The sequence below is a fragment of the Rhinolophus sinicus genome, linkage group LG17, assembly GCF_036562045.2.
Source record: "Rhinolophus sinicus isolate RSC01 linkage group LG17, ASM3656204v1, whole genome shotgun sequence".
NCBI classification, from domain to species: domain Eukaryota; kingdom Metazoa; phylum Chordata; class Mammalia; order Chiroptera; family Rhinolophidae; genus Rhinolophus; species Rhinolophus sinicus.
In genome coordinates, this window is record NC_133766.1 from 11,046,333 (window position 1) to 11,067,756 (window position 21,424).

At 47.6% G+C, this 21,424-nt stretch overlaps 1 protein-coding gene across 8 annotated transcripts in view; it reads left to right on the forward strand.

Moving 5' to 3' along the window:
• The window catches only part of CACNA1E (calcium voltage-gated channel subunit alpha1 E), a 453,931-nt gene that overhangs the window by 182,556 nt on the left and 249,951 nt on the right, over positions 1 to 21,424 (forward strand). For 7 of the 8 annotated variants that reach the window (XM_074322331.1, XM_074322336.1, XM_074322333.1 and 4 more), the window contains 2 exons: positions 17,674 to 17,780; positions 18,589 to 18,728. In XM_074322331.1, the coding sequence (XP_074178432.1) occupies positions 17,674 to 17,780; positions 18,589 to 18,728 (247 nt within the window). Of the gene's footprint in view, positions 1 to 17,613; positions 17,781 to 18,588; positions 18,729 to 21,424 lie in introns of all 8 variants that reach the window. The other variant, XM_019734937.2, reaches the window with a different exon arrangement.

A 21,424-nucleotide genomic window follows, 5' to 3' on the forward strand; every position in this document is an offset into this window, starting at 1 on the left:
GCAAACAAGATCCAGAGTTTCTGACTCGGTAGGACAGAAGTAGGGCCTGAGAATTTGCATTTGTCACAGGTTCGCGGGCGACACGGGTGCTGCTCGCCTTGGGCCACACTCTGAGAACCACTGCTCTGCATTGTTTTGTTACCTGCCTGGCAGTATTTTAGAGAAAGCCAGGGGTACAGATCGCTCAGGACAGTGCCCATTCCTAAACCTCAGCAGTCTGAAGGCCTGCTGGTGACAACAGCTGGTTCTTTGGTTCAGGAAGTGAAGCTTTGAAGTTTCCTATCAAAGTGCAGAGGATTTTGGGTGGGAAGGCATGATAAGTTACTATATGGCGTTGTTGGCTTAGAGTTAGTTCTTATTTGTTGTGGCCTTATAACTGAGACCAGGCTCTTCTGAGCACAGGTGTAGCACATGCCCCACTGAACTATGCTAGGACTTGGTGGACATTCAGTAAATGGTCATTGAATGATTTAGTTAATCAGTACTATTGATTAATAATGGGCATTGATGAAGTGCCTGTGATGAGCTTTGTGCTGCTCTGACCTGAACCTGTGGGACCAGGTGTGGCCCTAGTGGCAGGAGAGGAGGTGGCTAGGAGGTAGTGAGGGCACTGGTTGGCTGGGAAGGGATAGAAGGGTCATTTCACAGGAATTTGGAGGTTGTAAAAGACAAGCTTTCCCTACTTTGCCATCTTGCTAAGGATTGTTGCAGGTTGTGAAAAAAGTATTTGTTGTTACCTGGCATTTTGTTAAACAGAACTCTATTAATTGGCAGCCAGAGGTCCGTAGTACAATAACAAATGAGACTTGCACCGATGGCCGCCAGGCACCACAAAACGCCTAGTGCTTTCTGAATGTCATCAACGAATGTCCAACATGGCTTCAGTGGTGTACACGCTTTATGGTATTCAGAGCTTTCGTAAATTATAATCCATACTGATTATATGAAACAGCTCTTTATCACGTGTTTTTTTGTGTTAAATTAACCAGAGCATTCTTCTCCAGCCACACCAGGTAACAGAGGAATCGCAACCTTGTTCTAGAAATTAGTCCTTTCAAGTCTAGAAATACTGTAGAACTTGGAGATGAATCCTGGTACAATTGTCATATTGTCTGGTGGTGGTTAGAACGAAAGCATTATTTCTAAGTGAATGGATAGCTCAGTAGGTCTTAGATTTGCAGGTTCTCCAGCTAGTAAGCTGGTAAGCATCTAACTGGGTGTGTGTGTTTCTGTAGGCTAACATTGAAAATGAACAACCGATATTTCTAAGAGAGATTTCACTAGGCATCTCAGCAAGATGTTGACAGATGATACCTTCCTGAACTTGACTGAATTATCCAACCCTTATGCCTTGAGATGTTTCCATGCTCTTTCATACTCCCATCTCCTTTCTCCTTGGTAACGGTCAGGGGATGTTTGACTTCAGACTGTTCAGTTGCAGGTTGATGGTCTTTTAGGTGCTTAAGGCAATGGAACTTTAGAGTCGGGAATGGCCTGAGTGACCATATTGATGACATATAGGTGAGTCTTTTTGGAGCTGTTAGGTCCCTCCAGTACAGTGTTTATTTGCTTTCTATATTAGGAGCACAGATCCTGTTGAAATCTGATCAATGCTATGGACTCCTCTTTCCTGAAAAATACACATACAATTGTGCATTCATTTCTGGGGGTGCGGGGGGGAGGGTGGTGGTCCATGGATCACAATTTAATAACGCTGACTATGCTAGAAAATGCCCACATTCTGGTATGTTAGGATGCTGGGCTGTCAGGAATAGTGATTCCCAACCCAACATCGTATCCTTTAGGTACAAGTATGACAGGAACGCCCCGTGCACGAGCTACAGAGATATGTTTGCGCTAGTGCATCCGCCCGACGGCCACGATAAAACACAGACATTCTAGCCAACCGGCGTTCACTCAGTGCAGGAACTCTTTCTGCATCACCCTGATAGCTGGCCACCCGGCTTCCAGGGACAGAATGCTCTTCTGTTACTAGAAAACGTAAGGTGTAGGACGTTGAAATAGTCCTCTGTGTAGCTTTTCTATCTGCTTGTTTTCCTCCTGTTTCTGTTTTATGAAACAATACAAACCGAATCTACTTCTTGGTCGCTGAATGGTCCTGTGGTACTGAGTAGCGCTGCTGGTGAGAATGTTCTGTCATGATGGGTATCTTTTTATCTGTGCTGTCCAATATGGTAACCACTAGTCACGAGTGGCTCTTGCACACTTGCTATGGCGCTATTGTCACTGAGTACTAAATTTTAAATTTTATTTGATTTTAATTCATTTAAATGTAAATAGCCACATGTGGGCAGGGGCTACAGAACCGAACAACAGAAGCAGAGCGGCTAGGAATGAGTCAGAAAGCCTCCGTCCTGTCTGGGTTCTGTCATTTGTTTGCTTGGTAAGTGGGCGAGGCCTCCCGGTTTGATCTCCCGGGCTTCTCATGGTGCACTTTGCACATGGCACCAGCTGCCTCAACCACCATAATCACCTTCTGACCAGCTGTTCCAAGGAACCACTAATGCCCGCAGGCACCATCCGCTCCCAGGCCTCCATGCCTCTGCACTTACTGCTCCCTCTGTCTGGAATGTCTTCTCTCTCTCCCCCTGACTTCTGGGCTTTAAGACTGTACTCAGTGGTCAGGCAAGTTTAAATGGTTTCCACTACACATTGTCTCTAGACTCTACTGTTTAATGAGTGAGTTCTCCACCCTGAACTCTGTGTCGTCAGTAGACGGGCTAGGCATGTGCTTTCGTTCAAGTAACTGATAAAAATATGGTTAGAATCAGGCTCATCGTCAGTGCATGGGTCATTGCTCATGGAATGTTCACCTTTTCTCAAATGTTCTGAACTGTGCTTTAGCCAATTGACATTTCTCTATTTTGTCTGTAAGAATACTGTGTGAGATAGCCTTGTCACATGCTTCGCTGAAATCAGTACATACTTTTATGACTATTTCATGTCTGTTTTTGGCTTTTTGCTTCTCCAAAATCCACTCTAGGTATTGTTTTCAGAGACTCATTGAGACAATATTTTATTGCTTTACTTGATAATAGAAGTGTCGAACCCTAGAATCTCAGGAGTTTTAGGAGCTATTAGACGTTGTCTAGCCCAGTGCTCAGTTGATAAAAGCTTTGCCCTAGAATTCAGGATTTACTGTCCCTGCTTGGGAACATTAGAGCATCATGGTTAAAAACATGGCCTTTGGATTCAACTTTTGGTACCATCTGCACCCTTTCCTAGCTGTGTACCTCGGGGGAGCTCCTTAACCTTGCTGGGCCTCAGATTCCTCAACTATAACATGGAAATAGGATTTTTACCTAAAGGGCATATCTTCCAGGATGTTTGTGAAGATCAGTGAGATAACACATGTAAAATGTTAGAACAATGTCACGTAGTAAGCTGTGAATCAATTTTAGTTGTGCGTATCGAGTTAATTCTGGATGAATCGGAATTACACCTATGCCGCTAAGTCTTCTCCTTCTAACAATACCATCTACTTTCTCCTGCCTCTTGTCAGGTTTCCAACCTGAGCACTGCCAGGCAAGGATTACATGACCTCGTGTGGGTCTTGTAACCTCTCTGAGCCTCAGAGTCTTCAGGCGTGGCCTTGGGGAGCTCACTTTCTCTGCTTTGCCTTCCTTACATGACTGTTGGGAGTTTGCATCTGCTGGTGTGTGTGAAAACCCTTTGTAAGCATGTGAGACACCCATTAGTACTAGTGTTACATTGGCAGAAGTCGTAAATCTCTAACATTTACTGAGTATTGACTGGGTGGCAGGTTACTGTGCTAAATGCTTTACTGCGTTTATTCCTCATGACTGTCCCACGGAGATATGCATTCTTGTTTTCTCCGTTTCACAGTTGGCAGGATTAAGGCCTGGAGAGGTGAACTCATCTGTCTGTTTACACAGCGAGTGAGAGCTAGAGGCCTGGGTCAGAGCCTGCGCTCTCACCCGCTACAGCGAGGTCGTCTTTCCACGAGTCTTTTATTTTTCTTCTCCAAGTTACTGGGTTTACATTTTTTAAAGATAAATTTCAAAACATCTACATCAGATCCCATCTTTCTTCATATGTTTCCATTACTGAAATTATAACAATATGGTCCCTAAGGACACATTGGATTTATAAACCAGAAAAAAAAATCTTCAGGCAAAATAATGATGCTGAATTTTCCCAGCAAGCTTCTGATAAAAAGAGATCAGGTATTTAAAACCATCAACCTGTAACAAACTCACTCAATTTTGTTTTTGCTGGCACGTACATGGTAGCCAGAATTTTCAGATGGCCTGATCGGTGGCATATGGCAGGACCCCTCTGGGAGTGCCAACTCGGCCTCTGGGCAGTTTTCTTCTCAGGTTGCCCACCATCTAGCTAACTACTCCCTGTCCACTCAGGTTTTTGGGTCTTTAGGGTCTCCATCTTTGTTCTGTCAGAGAAGGGAGTCCAGATTGGGATCCATGAACTGTGGAGGAAGATTCTGGAAGGTTTAGAGGGACGTGACAGGGAGGTGGGAGCCCTCCTTGGCTTGGAGCCCTTGGACATTTGCCTAATGAGCTTGGTGAAGGTCATCTGACCAGGATACTAGAGGGCATGTTACCCGAGGAAACTGGACACTAGGGTGGATGAGAATGGAGAACTAGGATGGGCCACTTCGTTTCTGCAAACCAGGCAGAAGACTCAAAAGAAATTAGGCAGTGGACTTCAAAAAAAATAAATAAATAAATAAATTAGAGGAACTGCTTCTTCTTTCTGCTAACTTTGGATTGTATTGGAATTTGTATTTATGAAATAACAGCCATATGGATGCTCAAAGATGCGTGTGTTCTTCTGGTCTGTTGAAATGAGGAGCAGTTGAAGGGTGTGGGCTGGTCTGGAGGAGGGGTGGGTGGTAACATGAGGAGGGGGCAGTTCTGGGGATTCTGGGCCTATGTAGATGCAGAGGGTCTGGGCATTTTGGCAAGATAATGCTCCCTTCTCATAGATAGTCATGTATGTATGTGTTTACTTATTTTTGAGATCTCACCGTCTGCCCCTCCTCCCCCAAGTTCTATGGATAAGGGTGTTCCATCTTCTCCGGGTAACTTCTTTCCCTGGCGATGATTAGAGAGTAACAGACAAATGGCCACCCTGAATGTACAGGCTCAGAAACACTGAGCTCATTGCTTTCACAAACATCAGTAAACAGGCTCAAAAGAGCAAAGCAAAGGAATAGATTCTGGGAAATGAGAACGGTCCAACCGCTGCCCACATTTCCACTGGGAAAGAGGCTGGGCTCGGAGCAACACTGAACAGTGATAAGGTTTATCATCTTGCTTTTTCTCTTACCTTCATTTATTTTTATCATATGGTTCTTACCAACATTCCACAGGGACCATGGTCCAGACCTGGAGAGTCACGCGTTCCTCAGCATGGACTCTGGAGTGGATGGAGGGACTAACCTTTAATGCCTGTTGTGGGACTGACACTCTGTAGTGTCCTTTAGAGACATATATCATTCAACCCAGGCCTGTGGTGTTCTCATTCTATAGATGATTAGCCCAGGGTCACAGGTAGATACAGTCTGACTGACTCCGTGGGCTGAGCTCTTCCCGTGGTACCTCACTGCCTCAGGTCAGACCAGGAGACCAGCAGGGTTTCTTTCTCCACAGAGCATCTCTTTAGGAGGACACTAGGAACTGCCTGCCTGTATCTAGAGCGCCCACTGGGTATGAGACTAAACCCATAGAGGAGTGAAGGATTGATAGATGTGAGAAGAGCAGAGATCTCTTACCCATCATCACAGTCATCGTGAAATGGGTCTGAGACATCTTGTTGTGTGTCATTGGGATGTGAGCTTGACCTGGAATTGGGACTCTCTGCTCTTTTGTCTTCCCTTCACCAAAAGCTCCACTGCCACACTTCCTTTGTCACTCTGCAAAGGATCTTTGATTTGGAAATGCCAATTCTCCTTTTCCTTTTCATTAAAATGTATTAATAATTTATTGATATCATCAGCATGTGAAGTCCATTTTCTTTCTTCCAGCCCTCAAGGAAATCTATCCTCAGTCTTCTCTTTTCCGGGCCACCCAGGATGTGAGTTGTAGTGTGGAGGAGACAGCTTTAATGACTTTTTCTCGAGCTTTCACTTTGCTGAAGACTTCTGCTTTGCAGCTCCTTAAGGAAATAGGGGTGGGGGGGGCAGAGGGCTGCATAAAAGACTTGAGTATCCCGATAGAGGGTGTAGGAAAAGCTTGCAATAGGTTTATGGAAAGCAGCCTTATGCTCACCCCCACGCTACCATATGAGGATTCCAGCCTTTTATTAACTATCTCTAAGAGACGTTTCTAGCCAATCCAGCTTGCCATGAAGCTCCTTAATCTTGAAAATTTAGAAATATTCCCATTGACATTAGATACTTCAAGCGTATTCCTAGGTGTCCCAGGATTTCCATCAGTGTCGCCATTAGTAGATTCGTCAAAAATGCCTTCTCTAAATTGTAATAATGGGTGTTCCTTTTTCTCCCCAGACTTCCCGTCCTATCATGTTACCTATGAGCACGACAGAATACTAGAATATTAGAGTTACAGGGACCTAAGATAAATGCTAACCAAGCCCTCATTTATCGGTAAGAAAGCTGAGAAGCCAGAGAAGTTGAGTGATTGGCCACAGGTCTCGCAGGAAGTGACAGAGCAGAGACTAGAATTCTAGGGCTCCTGACTCTAAGTCCAGAACTCCTTTTATCACATTTCCTTTTCTTTTTTTCAATATCCTCCTTTCTCTGTTCAGTCATCTTCCTGCTAGTCTCTCATCCTCTTCTGGGGCTTCCTCACCCTTTTATTCGTTAGCAAGTACGTGGTTTTGGTATTTCTCTTGGGGTGGAGTATGAGACTGGATTTAGGGATTGTGATTAATAAGAAAGGACTTAATTAAGAAAAAGTAGGAATGGATAAAAGCAGGATAATTCAAGAGAAGCCAACCGTCACAGATGCAATGAGAATGGGAAACAGTGATTCAGAACAATAGATAACACTCTCTTTTTCTAAAAATGTTGCCGGAAAGAAGTCCTTGAGAGCTGCCGGAGAACTTTATTAAATGATAGTGCTGCATTCAACAGGCAACGCTCTTCTACCCAGCATAAAAGCAAGGTCACGGCTCAGCAGATGGGAGAATGGGTGCTCAGGCAAGCACTCATCACAGAATGCTTTCAGGACTCTTCAGCAGCCCCAAGGAAGGTCAACCTTCCAGACCCTACCCTGGAAGGGCTATGCTCTTGAGAGCAACTGAGTGGGCCTGGGATGGAGGAAGTAAACTCAAATGAAAAGATCCTTTTCTTTGTTGAACCCTCAACTCAAGCCAAGAAGCCGGGGGAGTTTATTGGGTGGCGCTGAGAACAGGTTCCCCAGTTTCTCAGGGCACAGGGCTGATAATCCAGAGAAGATTCCGGATTCTCATCCTGGCTCTGGAAAAGTCTTATTCCTCCTCTGGTTTCAGTATCTGTGTCTGTAAAATGAGTGTGTTGGAATAGTTATTAGAATGCTAAGGCATCTTTCCGTTCTTCCCATTGTGTCTCTGGGATTCTCGTGTCCTCAGTTATGTCACCGGACGTTGAGGACACCATTAGCTTTCATTGCCTTTCAGCATCTAAAGCAGTGTTCTTTTCCTTGGTTGTACATTTAAATCAGCCCAAGTCCTAGAAATGCTGATGCCCAGACAGTAGCTGAGACAAATCCGACTTTTTGGAGATGGATTACCTGTATCTTTAATTTTAAAAGGCTTCCCAGGTGATTCTACTGTGCAGCCAAGGCTGAGATCTGCTGGTCTTCTAGATCAGGGGTGTCCAAACTTTTTTCACCAAGGGCCATGTGCAGTAAAATACACAAACAGCCGGGCCACTCACTAGAGGTGAAGTACGTATTGCCTCACCTGGTTTATTTAAGTAAACTAAATATGTTTTTGGAATTTGCTGCGGGCCAATTAAAAATGGATTGTGGGCCACAGTTGGCTCATGGGCCGCAATTTGGACACCCCTGTTCTAGATGGAGAAGTGAACCTTTTACCTGATTTGTTTCTTTGGATGGTGTTTTAGTCACGGGTCCTGGCTGATTCATTTCAGCCCTCTTGCAGGGTACCGTGAAATAGCAGGAGCCCCCGGGGTTCCCAGAATTCAGCCTGAGAGAACGGGCTGATTAATTTTTATGTTTCACGGTGCTGGCAAACCACTCACCTGTGGCTGCTTCTAGCACATACCCAGCTGCACAGGTACCAGCCTCTGTAATACAGGTGATGCTTCAGATTCCATGAATGCAGGGGTAGCTCAGGGGACAAGTTGAGGCTAGGGGACAGGACAGAGTGAGTCATGCTAATCCAGGAGGCCCTCGAGCAAGTGACTGGAGACTCACTGACCTTGCTTCCTACTCATTTGTTAACTAACCCTTGGGCCTATGTGGGTTGTTCCAGCTCAACTTCTCTCTGATCCAGGAATTCCTTCCTCAGTATCCTCAGTGGTCTCCCAGAGACATGGAACTTACAGTAAGTGGTGTACTGGGACAGGCTGGTCCCAGCTCTTGGATGTCCAGTGTGTGTATCTCTGCCCACTTCCATGGGCGTTGATGTCAAGTTGGCAGGTTGACATTGCCAGGGAGAGAGTATTTACACTCCAGAAATTGGCAAATGCTGCATATCAGGGCTTTTCTCCCTTTAGAGAGGCTGGTTGTTATTTCTTAATACAACACTTAGTTTACTGCTTAACAAAACACGTAGTCCATTCACTTATGGATCCGTACAATGCTTCTCTGTGTTGCCCCAGTCTGCCTCCGGTGGGTATTCCACCCTTTGGTCTGAGTCTTACTCTCGGAATAACTTACACAGCGTCTAAGCCCCCTAGGACAAGCTAGCCCTTCGGGTATTTGAAAACAGCCCTGAGGTCACTCTTAAGTCTTCTTCCCTTCCCAAGCGGAGTGTACTTCATGCCTCAGAGTTTTCTCACGTGGCTTAGAGGCTCAGTAGGTATCTTTGAACACTGGGGGAATATTGCAGGTGTTCAAAGGAAAACAAGAACTCTCCCAGAAATGATCTGTGGACTCTTACAAAAGGCTTTTCATTTTCTTTGTATATTCAGAGTACCGTGTTGGTCTGAAGTAAGGTATAGACTTGGGTGTGGCTGCTGATTGCAGCCCACGTTCTTCTTTTCCTCAAATGCATGTGGCTGCCGGAACTCGGGATGGGCTCGAATTTATCAGAGCGTCATCAAAACACAGCGTCTGGTTTCTGAAACAGGTAATTTTCCCACCGCTGTTTTGTTTTCTTCCTGAGGCTTTCTATACCCCACCCCTCTTCTTTCTTCCCTTTTTTGTACTGTTCAATCATTTGTCTACTGATCACTAAAGCTGTGGGTTGAATGACAGCGTTTTAAGTCCGGGCTTCAGTCAGACACATACAAAGTGAGTTTGTTAAGACTTCTCCAGCTGACTATCACGGAGGTGAAAGGCGGAGGGAGGGCAGCTGCTGCTGTCCTCATGCCTCTCAGCTACCCCTCCCCAGCCTTTTGGAATTGGGGCTCGGATGAGCCTGGAACTGACCTCAGTGTGCGTTTTACCCAAGTAGCAATAATGTGAACTTGTTTTCAGTCATTTGATATCGAGGGCAGGCCCGTGGAAGCCAGATGGGAATTCCTGAAAGTTTGAATGTAGCTTTAAGCCAACATTAAAGAGTCATAATGCTAAGAATCTTTTGCTTTGAGTAACTGAGTCCGTTGAGCTCCGTAAGAGAGCAGTGGACAGTAGTGGCAGATAGAAAGCCTTCGGGGTCTCTGAGCTTTGCTGTGCTCTCTTTGTTTTTCATTCATTAGGACTTAAGTCTTTAGGAGTAGGTGTAATGGCATTACCATCTTCTTGACAGCCAGAGAGAGCGAGCGCAAGCAAGTTGCACGCGTGTGTTTGTGTGTGTGTCTGTGTGTGTGTGTGTTTGCAGGACTGCCTGTCAGATGGTGAATTTGAACAGAGGCAGCTGTTGCCATGGCGATGGCAGGTTGCATCCCACCACCATGGAAACCAAAGTTAAAAAACTGATGTTAAGGCTGGAAGTCATGTGATACATTTTTGTTTTGTTTTGCTTTAAAAAAAGAAAAGGGGTTTGGTTTTTCAGTCTACTTTTTTTTTTTTTTTTTAAATATGAGGTTGGTGAGTGGTGAGAAAAGTTGCAGTAAAGGGAAGCAGTGAGATAATGACATGGGCCAACAGGAAGTAAGCACCTCTTTTTTTTTTTTTTTTTTTTTTTAACTTGTTAACAGAGCACTTCTCCTGTCACGGGTGGGGGAGGAGATGCAGTGTGGATTTCCAGATGTGTGGCCAGAGTTGTGCACTGGTGACTGTCACGTGGTGAAGCACAGGGGTTCCACCCTCCTGCCATTCGGTGGCCCTGCCATGTGTGGTCTGCCCTTTGCCCATCAGCCCAGGACAGAGACTGGAAACCTAACATTAAGAACTGAAAAAAGAGATGGACATGGAGGTCAGGGTGTGACTTACCCCAGATATGAGGGTGGTCCACACGTGGGTGAGTTCACGTGACTAACGTTGTTTTTTAGGAAATTGAAAAATTCATCTGTAGCCCCTCAGAACCTCCAAGAATACGGTTACTCTGTGTATTCCCTCCTTTGGGTGAGTCCTGTGGGTTTCGTTTTCCTGTTAGCTCAGCCACGGGAGTGAGTACAAAGGAATCCAGAAGGAGCCCATCCAGAGCACGTCAGCTCTGGGCCGAGGCTGCTTGGGCCTCTACTTACCTCTTTCCCTGGCCTCACCTGCTGGGGCGGAGAAGGCTTGCTGAGAGACCCTTTGGATCTCCATCTTTTTCTCTCATACTCACTCCTGCTCCCTACCAGGATCTGGAGAGAAGGTGAAATATCCTTTCAGGAAGGCGCTGGCCCCAGGCCTGTTTTGACGGAGCTGCTTTTGTTCTGTTCAGTCTGTGGAGGGTGAAATGACCTGCACTCATGGCCTGTGTGAGAATACCAGCCTCTAAGGAGGATGAGGAGACAGGGAGGGAGCACACACACTCTGTGGAAATGCTGCTGGTGCCTCGAGCTGTGTCTGGGCTTTAGGCACAAGGTCCTGTCTCTTCAATATTACTGGTCCTTCCAGGACAAATGTGTCATTGTCCCAGCCCATGCGAGGGCGATATGATCTCACCCGTATGATCTCACTGCATTTCCATCAGGGTCGGTAGGAGCTGGAGCCGGACTTCTGTGAGAGTTCAACCCCTTCTGTTCTTCGCCTTGGCCTTGGGTGTGATTAATGTCCCTTCTAATCACTGGGAGAAATTGCATCAGAGCCATCAGCTTTATAAATCCTCCTCTGGAGACTGGTGTTTGGATGTGCTTTCCATATTCCCGGGAGGTGCCGGGCCAAATGTCTTTGCTGTCTTCCCAGAGACCCATTACCATAATTTTCTTTGAAATCCTTTATTGTGGTGGGTCTCTTCAGTGTCAGCCCATGGCTGCAGCCAGCCAGCCCGCTCCCGGAGAGGCCGTGACCACTCACAGATGCTTTCCCCAAAGTTTACAGCCATAGTAGATGCTTCCAGATTGATTTAGTAGGGTAATAAAATGACTGTGCCTTTGTGTAGCACCTTACGGTTTTCAAAAGGCTTTCTTTGTCGTGTATCATTTTAGACTTTGATCCTTTTGTATTTCTAGTTTGGTTCTGTGGGGATGGATGGCGGGAGTTTTCCCTGACTTGAGTACCACGTTGGGTGGTTTTCGCAGTGAGACCGCTGGCTCTGGTTTTCCATTGCCAACTTCATTTTCTCCATTGTGTTGCAGATCGCCAGGAAATTCTGAGTCTTCTCATGTAAGAAAAGTAGCATTAAAGCTTTGGATAGCTGTATTGCACTGTCGTTCATGTTTAAAACGTCTCTTTGGCGTGGTGCTTGAGGGAGTCACATGCGAGGCAGGACTCTTTCCCTATCACTGTCTTTGAGTCGACATTCCACTTGTTAGATGATATTTATGTGCAGGTGAGGGAGGGGTGGAAAGACATGTATGAAAACACACGGCCCTCTTCTGAGACTCCTCCGGCTCTCAGAATTAGACATCCATTTGCAGGACGCTGGTATGGAAGGGAGGGAAAGGAGACAGACGTTCTTGTAGGGAGAGTGTTCTGGGCCTGGGGTGAGGAGTGGATGTGGGTACAGGAGGCTGAGGCATGCTTCCCCTGAGACTGTGGGCTCTTCTAGACTCCCCAGAGGTTTACAGGAAGTGCCTGAGTGGCCACAGGCTACTCCCCACAAAAGACGGTTCTCCATTAGGCCTTGGTTTGGAGAGAGAGTACAGATTTGGGTCTGCCTGCACATTCAGTGTCCTTAGTGTTCTGATGTCGCAGGTTCTGAGACCAGTCAGCTGAGAGGAGTCTAGCGGGTGTCGAGATGCATGTTTCCCCTGGAGCACCCCCGATTTGCTGCTAGAGGCCTAAGTCCTTCCCAGTCCTGTACCTGAGAGGTGGTGATAGAGCAGGCTCTGCTGGTCCAGGCAGCGGGAGGGCTCACCTCCCAGGCCAGGCCCCCAGCACTGGATTGACAAGCAGAGCCAACACCACCACTGCAGCCCGTGGGACAGCCCTGTCCCTTTGCCCAGCTTTCTGTGCTTCAGGAAGGAAATGAACAAACGGCAGGTGTGCAGGCCAACAAGCGCTGCTCAAATTAGCTGTGTTGCTAAGGAAACAAGTCAACCACTGGAAGGAAGGAGCTTTGGGTAAAGGAGATAAATCAATAAGCGAACCTATTTTTATCATTTCCCTAATGATTGTCTTGAAGCCGCTAGACAGGGAAGGGAAAGTTGGAGTGACACAGGTCCTCATTAGTGGGCTCAGAGGGAAAGAGGAGTGAAGGGGTGTTTGGGAGGTTGCCAGGAAAGTGTATGAGTTGAGGCCCCTAGCGAGCCAGGCGACAGAGACAGGTAAGGGAGAGGAGGTGTCTTTGCAAGTTTTAAAGCACTTTCATGGCCATTTCCTCACTGGGTCCGGTCCCTTTGTTCTCTTGCGTTTGATTTCCATGACCCTCAGGTTGGGGTGGGTTTTTGTCCTGGTACGATTTTTTTTCAGAGTAAGTATAGCTCTGATTGATTTTATAATTACAAATTGATACATGCTCATCATAACACTCAGGACATACAGGAGAAGAGAAGGAAGTGAAAATAGCCCCACTACCCCAAGAAAATTCATTCTCTTTCTAGTAAGACAGATCTTTTTCATTTGCTCCTTAAAACATTTTTTTCCCCACATTAAAGGGATCTTCTATGCGTACTGGTTTCTTTTAGGAATAGCTAATGTGTATACACAGGATACAGTGCAAAAAGTTCCACTGTCTAGACAACATGGAAAAAGTACAGGGTACCTTTTGTAAGGATACCGCTAGCTCTGGTTTCTGTGTGCTGTTCACTTATCAGTTGATTGATTGATTGAATAATTGCTTGATTAAAGAATGGTTATTGAGTACCCACTGTGTGCTGGACCCCAGGGGTGCAGAGGTGAATAAGACATGCAAAGCCCCTGCCTTCAGGCTCCCACGTTGCACTGTTCTGTTACCTCTGTATGTTTAAGATCTCAAATCACACCTCTGTCTAGCCTGTGAGGTGCATTTGCTTGACCTAGGAGCCATTATTTGAGTCCAGGCTCTTCCCTTTGGAGATGTAGTCGAGCCATTGCTCTGGGTCGCGGAGTTCTGCGGCAGGAGAAATGGGAGTGGTGCCTCTGAGTCAGCTCTCAGGGTGTAGGGGGAGCAGGACCCCCGGCCTGAGCCCGTGAGGGATGACAACCCCGTCTTGTGATGGCGCCTCAATGGAGCTGCTGTTCAAGCAGATGCCACACAATTCATTCAGGCCTGCATTGAACATTGAGTGAGCACCTACTGTGTACCAGGAGCTCTGCTAAGCACTGCTGATAGAGAGATGAGCAAAATATGGTTCCTGCTTTCAAGGCATAGTTGTTTGGGGGGAGAGAAATACGAAGAGAAATGACAAAATTGCACCATGTCAGGAGCTGTAGGGCACAGGGAGAAACCTTCACAGACGAGGTGACATATTTCACCTTGATCTTGACATCTGACCAGAAAGGAGGAGAAAGGCCAGTGTAGGAGGAAGCAGCAGCCCCAGGGGCCCACTCTTTGAGCTGTTTTCTAAAAGGGAAGTGGACAGGAGGGTAGAGTAGAGGGCTGTAAGGGAGCGTGGCTGAGGCCCAGGCAGAACGGGAGTACTTCATGCTCTCCTCTACTAAGATTTTCTCCTCCACCATCCTTTCTTCCATCTAGTCCCCCAGTCTGACTTTTCTTCTGCGTCAAAATCTCACCTCTTCACTGTCCCAGTATGAATTCATCCTGAGCTGTAGATGATTTGTGAGACTTAAAGGGATGTCCGTCTCAAGGGTGGGTGCATTCGAACAGTTTTTGGAATTGTAAGCCGGAGAATCTCTGCTCTGAATGGGTCTTTGGACATCAGACCATAGACAGAGGTTTGGGGTGGGGGAAGGACATGGGAGTGGGGTCTGCTCAAACCTGGAATTACCAAACCCTCACCTTGAGATGCTGGCCTCTAGAGCCTTAGGCAGCACCACTCATCGTGACCCCAGGAATTCTTAGCCATCCAGATACCCGGCCAGTCCCAGGATGTCTGGCTCATCAGGACCCCGGGGCCGAGAGCCTGTCTCCTGCCCTGAGCACCGGCCGTGGTGACGGCCACACCTTCCTGAGGCTAGCCCTGGCTTCCCTGGCAGGTTTCATAGATCTGCACTTGGATTTCTGGGCTGTGTGAGCTTAACGATCCCAGCAGGGAGCATATACTGAGGAAAATGCAGGTGTGCAAGTGGAGCGGGGGCAGAGGGAGGGTGCAGAGGGGCTGCAGCAGTCCACGTGGGTATTGCTGGGTGGACAGTTGCCAGGACCAGCCTTGCCTATAGGTCAGCAACTAAGAGCTCATTTACTTTTAAGTCTGTGGTTATCACTTTAAGGTTGTGAGGGGAAGAAGGCTGAAACCCCCCCAAAGCAGTCATTGACCCCAATCAGACCAATGAGCGCTCGTGATGTCTGCAGCTTGAATGAGAATGTGCGTGTCCCTAGTCCCGCTTCCCAGGTCACCTGCTGGGCTCCTTGGTCCTGCTCAGCAGCTTTCTGAGCTCGCGTGGGGTGAGGCCCACACTTTGTCCCCACTTGTTAGGAACAAAGACGGGGCGTGAGGTGGAAGGGGCAGTAGTTTCACTCCGGGCACAGCCACGAGCCCTCCTCGCCTCCACTCATGGGGACTGGCAATCAGATCTGCCCTTTGCATCAGGAAATCCCAAATATGTTCCTGTGCACATCAGTCCTAAGAGAGGTGTTCTAGCCAAAGGGTTATGTGGGGAACTGAGCTGGGAATTCTGTGTGCTCTTCCCAAGCCCCTTTGCGGGAGGTGGTGCTCCCTGCATGCAATAGTATTACAGGCTCCGGGAAGTCTGCTGGGAGGAAATCTGCTTCACTTTACCGAACCCTGGCTTTCCATCATTTATTTGATCGCAAGTTCCTAGAGCACTAGTATTCCATGACTTGCATTTTAGGAACACAGCCCTAAACGCCTTCAACTTCTGTTGTCATTTGTCAGTGGCTTGCGGGATGTTCTCAGTTCCCTTTCTGCACCCATCCGCTAGGGATGGCCCCAGGAAAGGGCCTGGGTCCCTGGCCCTACTTCTGCCATGCTGCCATCTTCGTTCTACCATTTGGGTGTGGGCAATTCTGAGTGCCTGACCCCAGCCCAGGACAAGCCAGCCTATTCAGAGGGCTTATGGGATACCGGGTCCTGGAGTGGTCCGTGGTCAGTTTACACTCATTGAGAGCTTTGAATTAGAGCCCATGATGAGAGTGGGGAGAACTAATCCCCCTGTGATCTGTGGGCACTGGGAGGCCTGGGTGAGCTGCGTGGGTGGTTTGTCCTGGGAAATGGGCACACAAGCTAGGTGGGCATCTGTGGTATTTGTCTGCCGCGTGTTTCGCTCTCAGGGGCCTAGCTTGGTACCCAGAGAGACGGAAGGAAGGGGAATGGCTAGGTGGGCTGAGGGGCTGCACTCAGACGGGGACAGTGAGCAAGCAGAGCAGGGAGAGGCGGCAGTGGGCTGGCTCTGAGATCCTCCGAGCCCCGTCCGGTTTTCAGACCCGATGGCTGGGCTCCACAGGGCAGCAGAGGCCACCAGAGCTGTCCTTAGGACATGGGTCCGGTGTGAGTGCTGGGGTGCATGGGAAGGCAGGACAGCCAGTTGCTGGAGATTGGGCAGTGACTCAGGGATGCACGGGGATGGGGGAGGAGAGGCGCTGCCAAATGAGAAAGAAAAGTCAGTCATCTCAGCCCCTGCAGCCTCCCATTCTCGCCCCAGGGCCAGCTGCTGGGGCAGCGCCTATCTCTTGCACATGCCACCTCTGCCTGCACATGTCCTCGGCCCTGCCCCTCTTCAGAGATGCCCTGGATGCCCATTTGCCATTGTCCACTGGCACCAATGTCACGGTGGGAGTGGGGGGCACCAGGAGCGTGTTAGGATTGGCCCACCTGGACTCCCTGGGGAGGGCTCTGGGTGCTGCATCCTCCACAGCCAGCCTGGACATGTGGGGAGACAGGAGAGCGGTCCCTTTCCTTCCCTCCACTTGGCCAGATATACTCCTCCCCTCTCCTGCCTGGGTTCCAGAAGCTGCCAGAGCATAGGTTGCTCAGCATGACCGGGGCAACAGCTGGCTTGTGTTTGTCACAACAATAGTTCAAGAATACAAGCATAAAATCCAACGTGCAGAGCTGCTCAGCGCAGGAGCCTGTGGTTTCCTGTCTCTGTCTTTGCTAACAGCCCCCACTCCGACTCCCCGCTGGGCTTGTGGCACAGCCTTTCTGCAGGAGTCAGGATGCTGGCACTAGAATCATAGTCCTGTTTTTCACAAAGGCACAGGGAGCCCCCTCACCTGTCTTCAGAAAAATGCAAGAGAAAAAAAAACAAAAACCCTGAATGCATTATCCATTCATTTGTAGTTTGGTTCCTAGACGCCCCAGCGATGCTGTCCCGGATTTAGACCCATGATGTGTGTCTGTTTCCTGCGGATACAGGAGCTTTGGAGAAAATAAGGTGGGGCACACAGTAAGCTTCTCCTGGCCCCATAAAATATTTCCTGAATCGGATATTAAATTAGAAAGGAGCTCACGTGGAGAGAATTGTTCCTTTTCTGAGAGCTCTGCTACTCAGGTGAGCAGAGGTTCTAGGGGCGGCGGCTCCAGCTGTGATGCCGAGACACAGCTGGATCCTTGCTGAAGTGTCATTGTCCACAGTGGTGTGAAGACTGGGGGATACAGGGGCCCGTGGTGTCATCAGTGTCTCTTCCTCCCTTCTTCCCACTTCCATTTGCAGCCCTAGTTAATTCCCGGGCATGTCAGTGAGTCCACTAAGTACCTGGAGTGTCTACCATTCATCTATCACTGTAGTATTTCTCGGCTCCACTTTTCCTTGGCTTGGAGAAGACGCTTTGTGTTCCGAGCCCCATCAGAGATGGGTATAGTCTCCCAGGACCATCCACGGTCCTGCCTGCTGCTGCTGCGACCCCCACAGACACAGTGGGGCTGACAGTTTGTGTTTCCGTGCACAGCCACCTAGGAGGCTGCGTCCCTCTCTCTGGTGAATCTGTCCCTTAACTCCTCCTTTCCCACGCCGTTTGAGTACATGATCCTGGCCACCATCATTGCCAACTGCATCGTCTTGGCCCTGGAGCAGCATCTGCCTGAGGACGACAAGACCCCGATGTCCCGCAGACTGGTACGTGGCCGCCTCCCCCGCTCCCTTCTCCTTTGCTCCATCGCCTGGTCCCCTGCCCCCCTTCCCTGCCTTATAGTTCTGTGAGGAGTTTGTTCTTCCCTGAGGGACAAGGTGGTGACAAACCCCCTCGAGATTCATAAGGACAAGAGGACTGACCTTTTCAACTCCCACTCCTAGGAAGGTTTGAGGGCATCGCAAACACGGTGCACACACTGCACGGTCGCCCAACAAGGGGGAAGCGCAGGCACGGGGTCCATTCCCTTCCTGCGGGGACTTTTGAAGCGAGAGGAGAAAGGGAGGTGAGGGACGGAGGACGAGGGGGCTCAGAGCCTGTGCGCGTTCACGGTTATGAACTTCCTGAACGTTACGTCCCTATTCTCCTTAGAGAAATCATGTATTACCCCTCAAGGGAGCAAACAAATTGTTTAAAATTCAGATGTGTGGGGAAGCCGTTCCCACCTGTGGATGAGAGCTCTTAAGCCTCCAATGTAAGTGAAGCCCAGCCATGGCCAAGCCGTGTCCGTCAGGGTAAAGCCAGCACCATCAGTCATCTTCAGGGGGACAGTCTGGTCCTGGGTGTGACCCCACATCCACCCATTTCTGCAGCTGGTCCCCTGAGCTTCCCTTGCTCCGTGCACTTCATGAGTCCACCAGCTCTCTCACTTCCCACCTGGACAGGGGGCAGATGTCCTGGTGTCCTGTAGGAGAGAGGAAAGGTCAGAGCGGAGGGGGTGGCAAGGCGTGCCTTTGCCTGCGTCTGACGAAGCACGGTCCCCCCTGACCAGTACCTCTGCTCTTCACCCCACAGGAGAAGACAGAACCGTACTTTATTGGGATCTTTTGCTTTGAAGCTGGGATCAAAATTGTGGCCCTGGGGTTCATCTTCCATAAGGGCTCGTACCTCCGCAATGGCTGGAATGTCATGGACTTCATTGTGGTCCTCAGTGGGTGAGTTCTCGCTCTTCTGTGTGTGTATGGGGGGATGGGGTGGGGGGGGGGAAGAGGAGGTGCTGTGGTGTCACGAAGCGGTTGATGCAAGGAATTCCTGGGGTGGGGAGACACAGTCTGTGCAATAGGCACTGAGGAGAAAGTTCCAGGGTAAAATTTCCCATGGGGCCGGCCCATCGGTGACCATTCGTGTGGCCTTCTGTGGAGGGCATGGAACCAAGGCCTGGCTGCTGCTGCTTCTGGTTTTTCCATCCTGTGCGTGGTTAGTGCTGAACTCACATGTCCCAGCTGGTCCTGGCCTGAGGGGCACCCCCAAATCGTGGGCCAAAAGATGCCATCAAGTGCAGTTGCCTTTCAGAGTTTGGGGAAGACCCCAACCATATTTTCTGGACTGATAACCGAGACTCGTGTTCTGACAACAGAATTTTTTATGATTTGCAGATTTATGAACACGAGGAGGCATAACATTGAATCCCATTAAAATGTTAGATAAATCATTTCTTTGGAAATTAATATAGTCATACCATATTGCAGCTGACCTCGTGTCTTAGGCAGCATATATGATGACAGTACATTTATTGAAATATCCGAAACATCTTTTCTGTTGGACGTGAATATTATGTGCCTATATTGGGACTGGTCCAATACCGTTGGCGGCATATACGATGGGCCTTGGGACTCGTGGTGATGGGCACGTCTCCCTGGATTTCTGTGGTTTTCTGTTGGTGTTTGTGTCAGGTGGCTCTTGGTGCCTGCGGGAGAGGGGAGAGCCCAGACCCTTGGGAGAGCTCGCGTCCTGCGTGGATGTGGCAGCTAGCAGTGGGGCATGGAAATTCCCTTACCCACCCGCCCATCAGACCTGTGAGGGAAAGAAGAGAGTGGACTAGCAGAGGCAGGAGGGGAGAAATGTGAGCCACCATTATGATTGACCGAAAGGAGAGGGGAGCAGAGTGGAAATTTCTTCCAGGGAATAGCCAGAGGAGTGAGAAGAGTTGGGAATGTTTGCATTTAGTCATTGTCTCGTGGCATAGGCATAATACTCATATTTTTTACCTTCACGCCAATTGTGGTTAAGTGAAAAAGTTGAAGGTGTAATGGACGGGAGTGTACAAATGGAAGCTCAGAGGCAGCCAGCCCCTCAATACAGGGAACAGATAAATAGAGATGATAAGTTATGTTTAAAAACACGTGTTGCCCTTACAGAAGAATTTTCTGCAGGTGATTGTTCTAAAAGAAAATTCTACTACTGCATTTTAAATACAAGTTGGTGTATAAAGATACAGTTTGCTCATAGCATTTCAGAAGCACAGGATCATAGGAAATGCAGCACAACCGGGTGATGATTTATTATTTTTTCCAGCTTTATTGGGGTGTGATTGACAAATAAAAATTGTATTTATTTAAGGTGTACCATGTGATGTTTAGATATGTCTATACATGGTGAATGATCACCACAGTCAAACTAATGAATATTACCTATCACGTCACCTAGTTACTGTGTGTGTGTGTGTGTGTGTGTGTGTGTGTGTCTGTGTGTGTGTGTGTGTGTGTGTGTGTGTGTGTGTGTGTGGTGATATCAACTCTTAGCAAATTTCAAGTATAAAATGCATTATTATTAAATATAATTGCCATGCTGTACCTTAGGTCTTCAGAACTTACTCATCTAGAGCTGAAAGTTTGTACCAAGTTTGTACCCTTTGATCAGTATTTCCCCCTTTTCCCCACCTTCCAGCCCTTCTTTTCTGTTACTATAAGTTTGTCTTTTCTTTTTTGACTCCACATGTAAGTGAGATCGTACAGTCTTTGTCTTTCTTTGGCTTATTTTACTTAATATAATGTCCTCTAGGTTCATCCATGTTGTCATGAAAGACAGGATTTCCTTCTTTTTTAAGTCTGAATAATATTCTACTGTGTACGTACTGTGTACACACACACACACACACACACACACACACACGTTATACCACATTTCTTTATTCATTTATCTGTTCCCAGACACTTAGGTTGTTTCAATATGTTGGTCACTGTGAATAATGCTGAAATGAATATGGGGGTACAGGCAAATCTTTTCATTTCAAGATAATGATTTCATTTCCTTTAGATATATACACAGAAGTAGAGTGCTGGATCATATGGTAGCTGTATTTTTAATATTTTGAGGATGCTTCATACTGTTTTCCATAGTGGCTGCACCAATTTACATTCCCACCAGCCGTGCATGAGGGTTCCCTTTTCTCCACATTCTCGCCAACACTTAATCTTTTGACCTTTTGATAATAGCTGGGTGATGTTTGCAATGTCCCTGAAATCAATAATATGTGCTATATAGTAAAAGGCCTCAATGAGAATCTGAGTCATTTAGAAATCTTGTGATTCCACCTAGAAGAAAAGTACTGAGATGTATATATATTATATGTTACGATTGTGTGAATTCTCGGTCCCCCTGAGTTTTGTATGTGTCAGATGCCGTGTGAAATTTTCAATCTCATCTATTTATTTTCATTTTAGATTACTATATGTTCATTAAAGAAAATATGGAAAATACAGAAAAGTCAAAAGAAGGAAAAAACTGGTCACTGATTAAGAAAATTTTCTGATTATTTTGTGGTATTTCCTTCTGGCCCTTTAATGCTAAGCAAGCTCTTTTTTCAATGCTTATAATTTTGCTGCCTTTTCTCAATATAGTGTGAGCACAT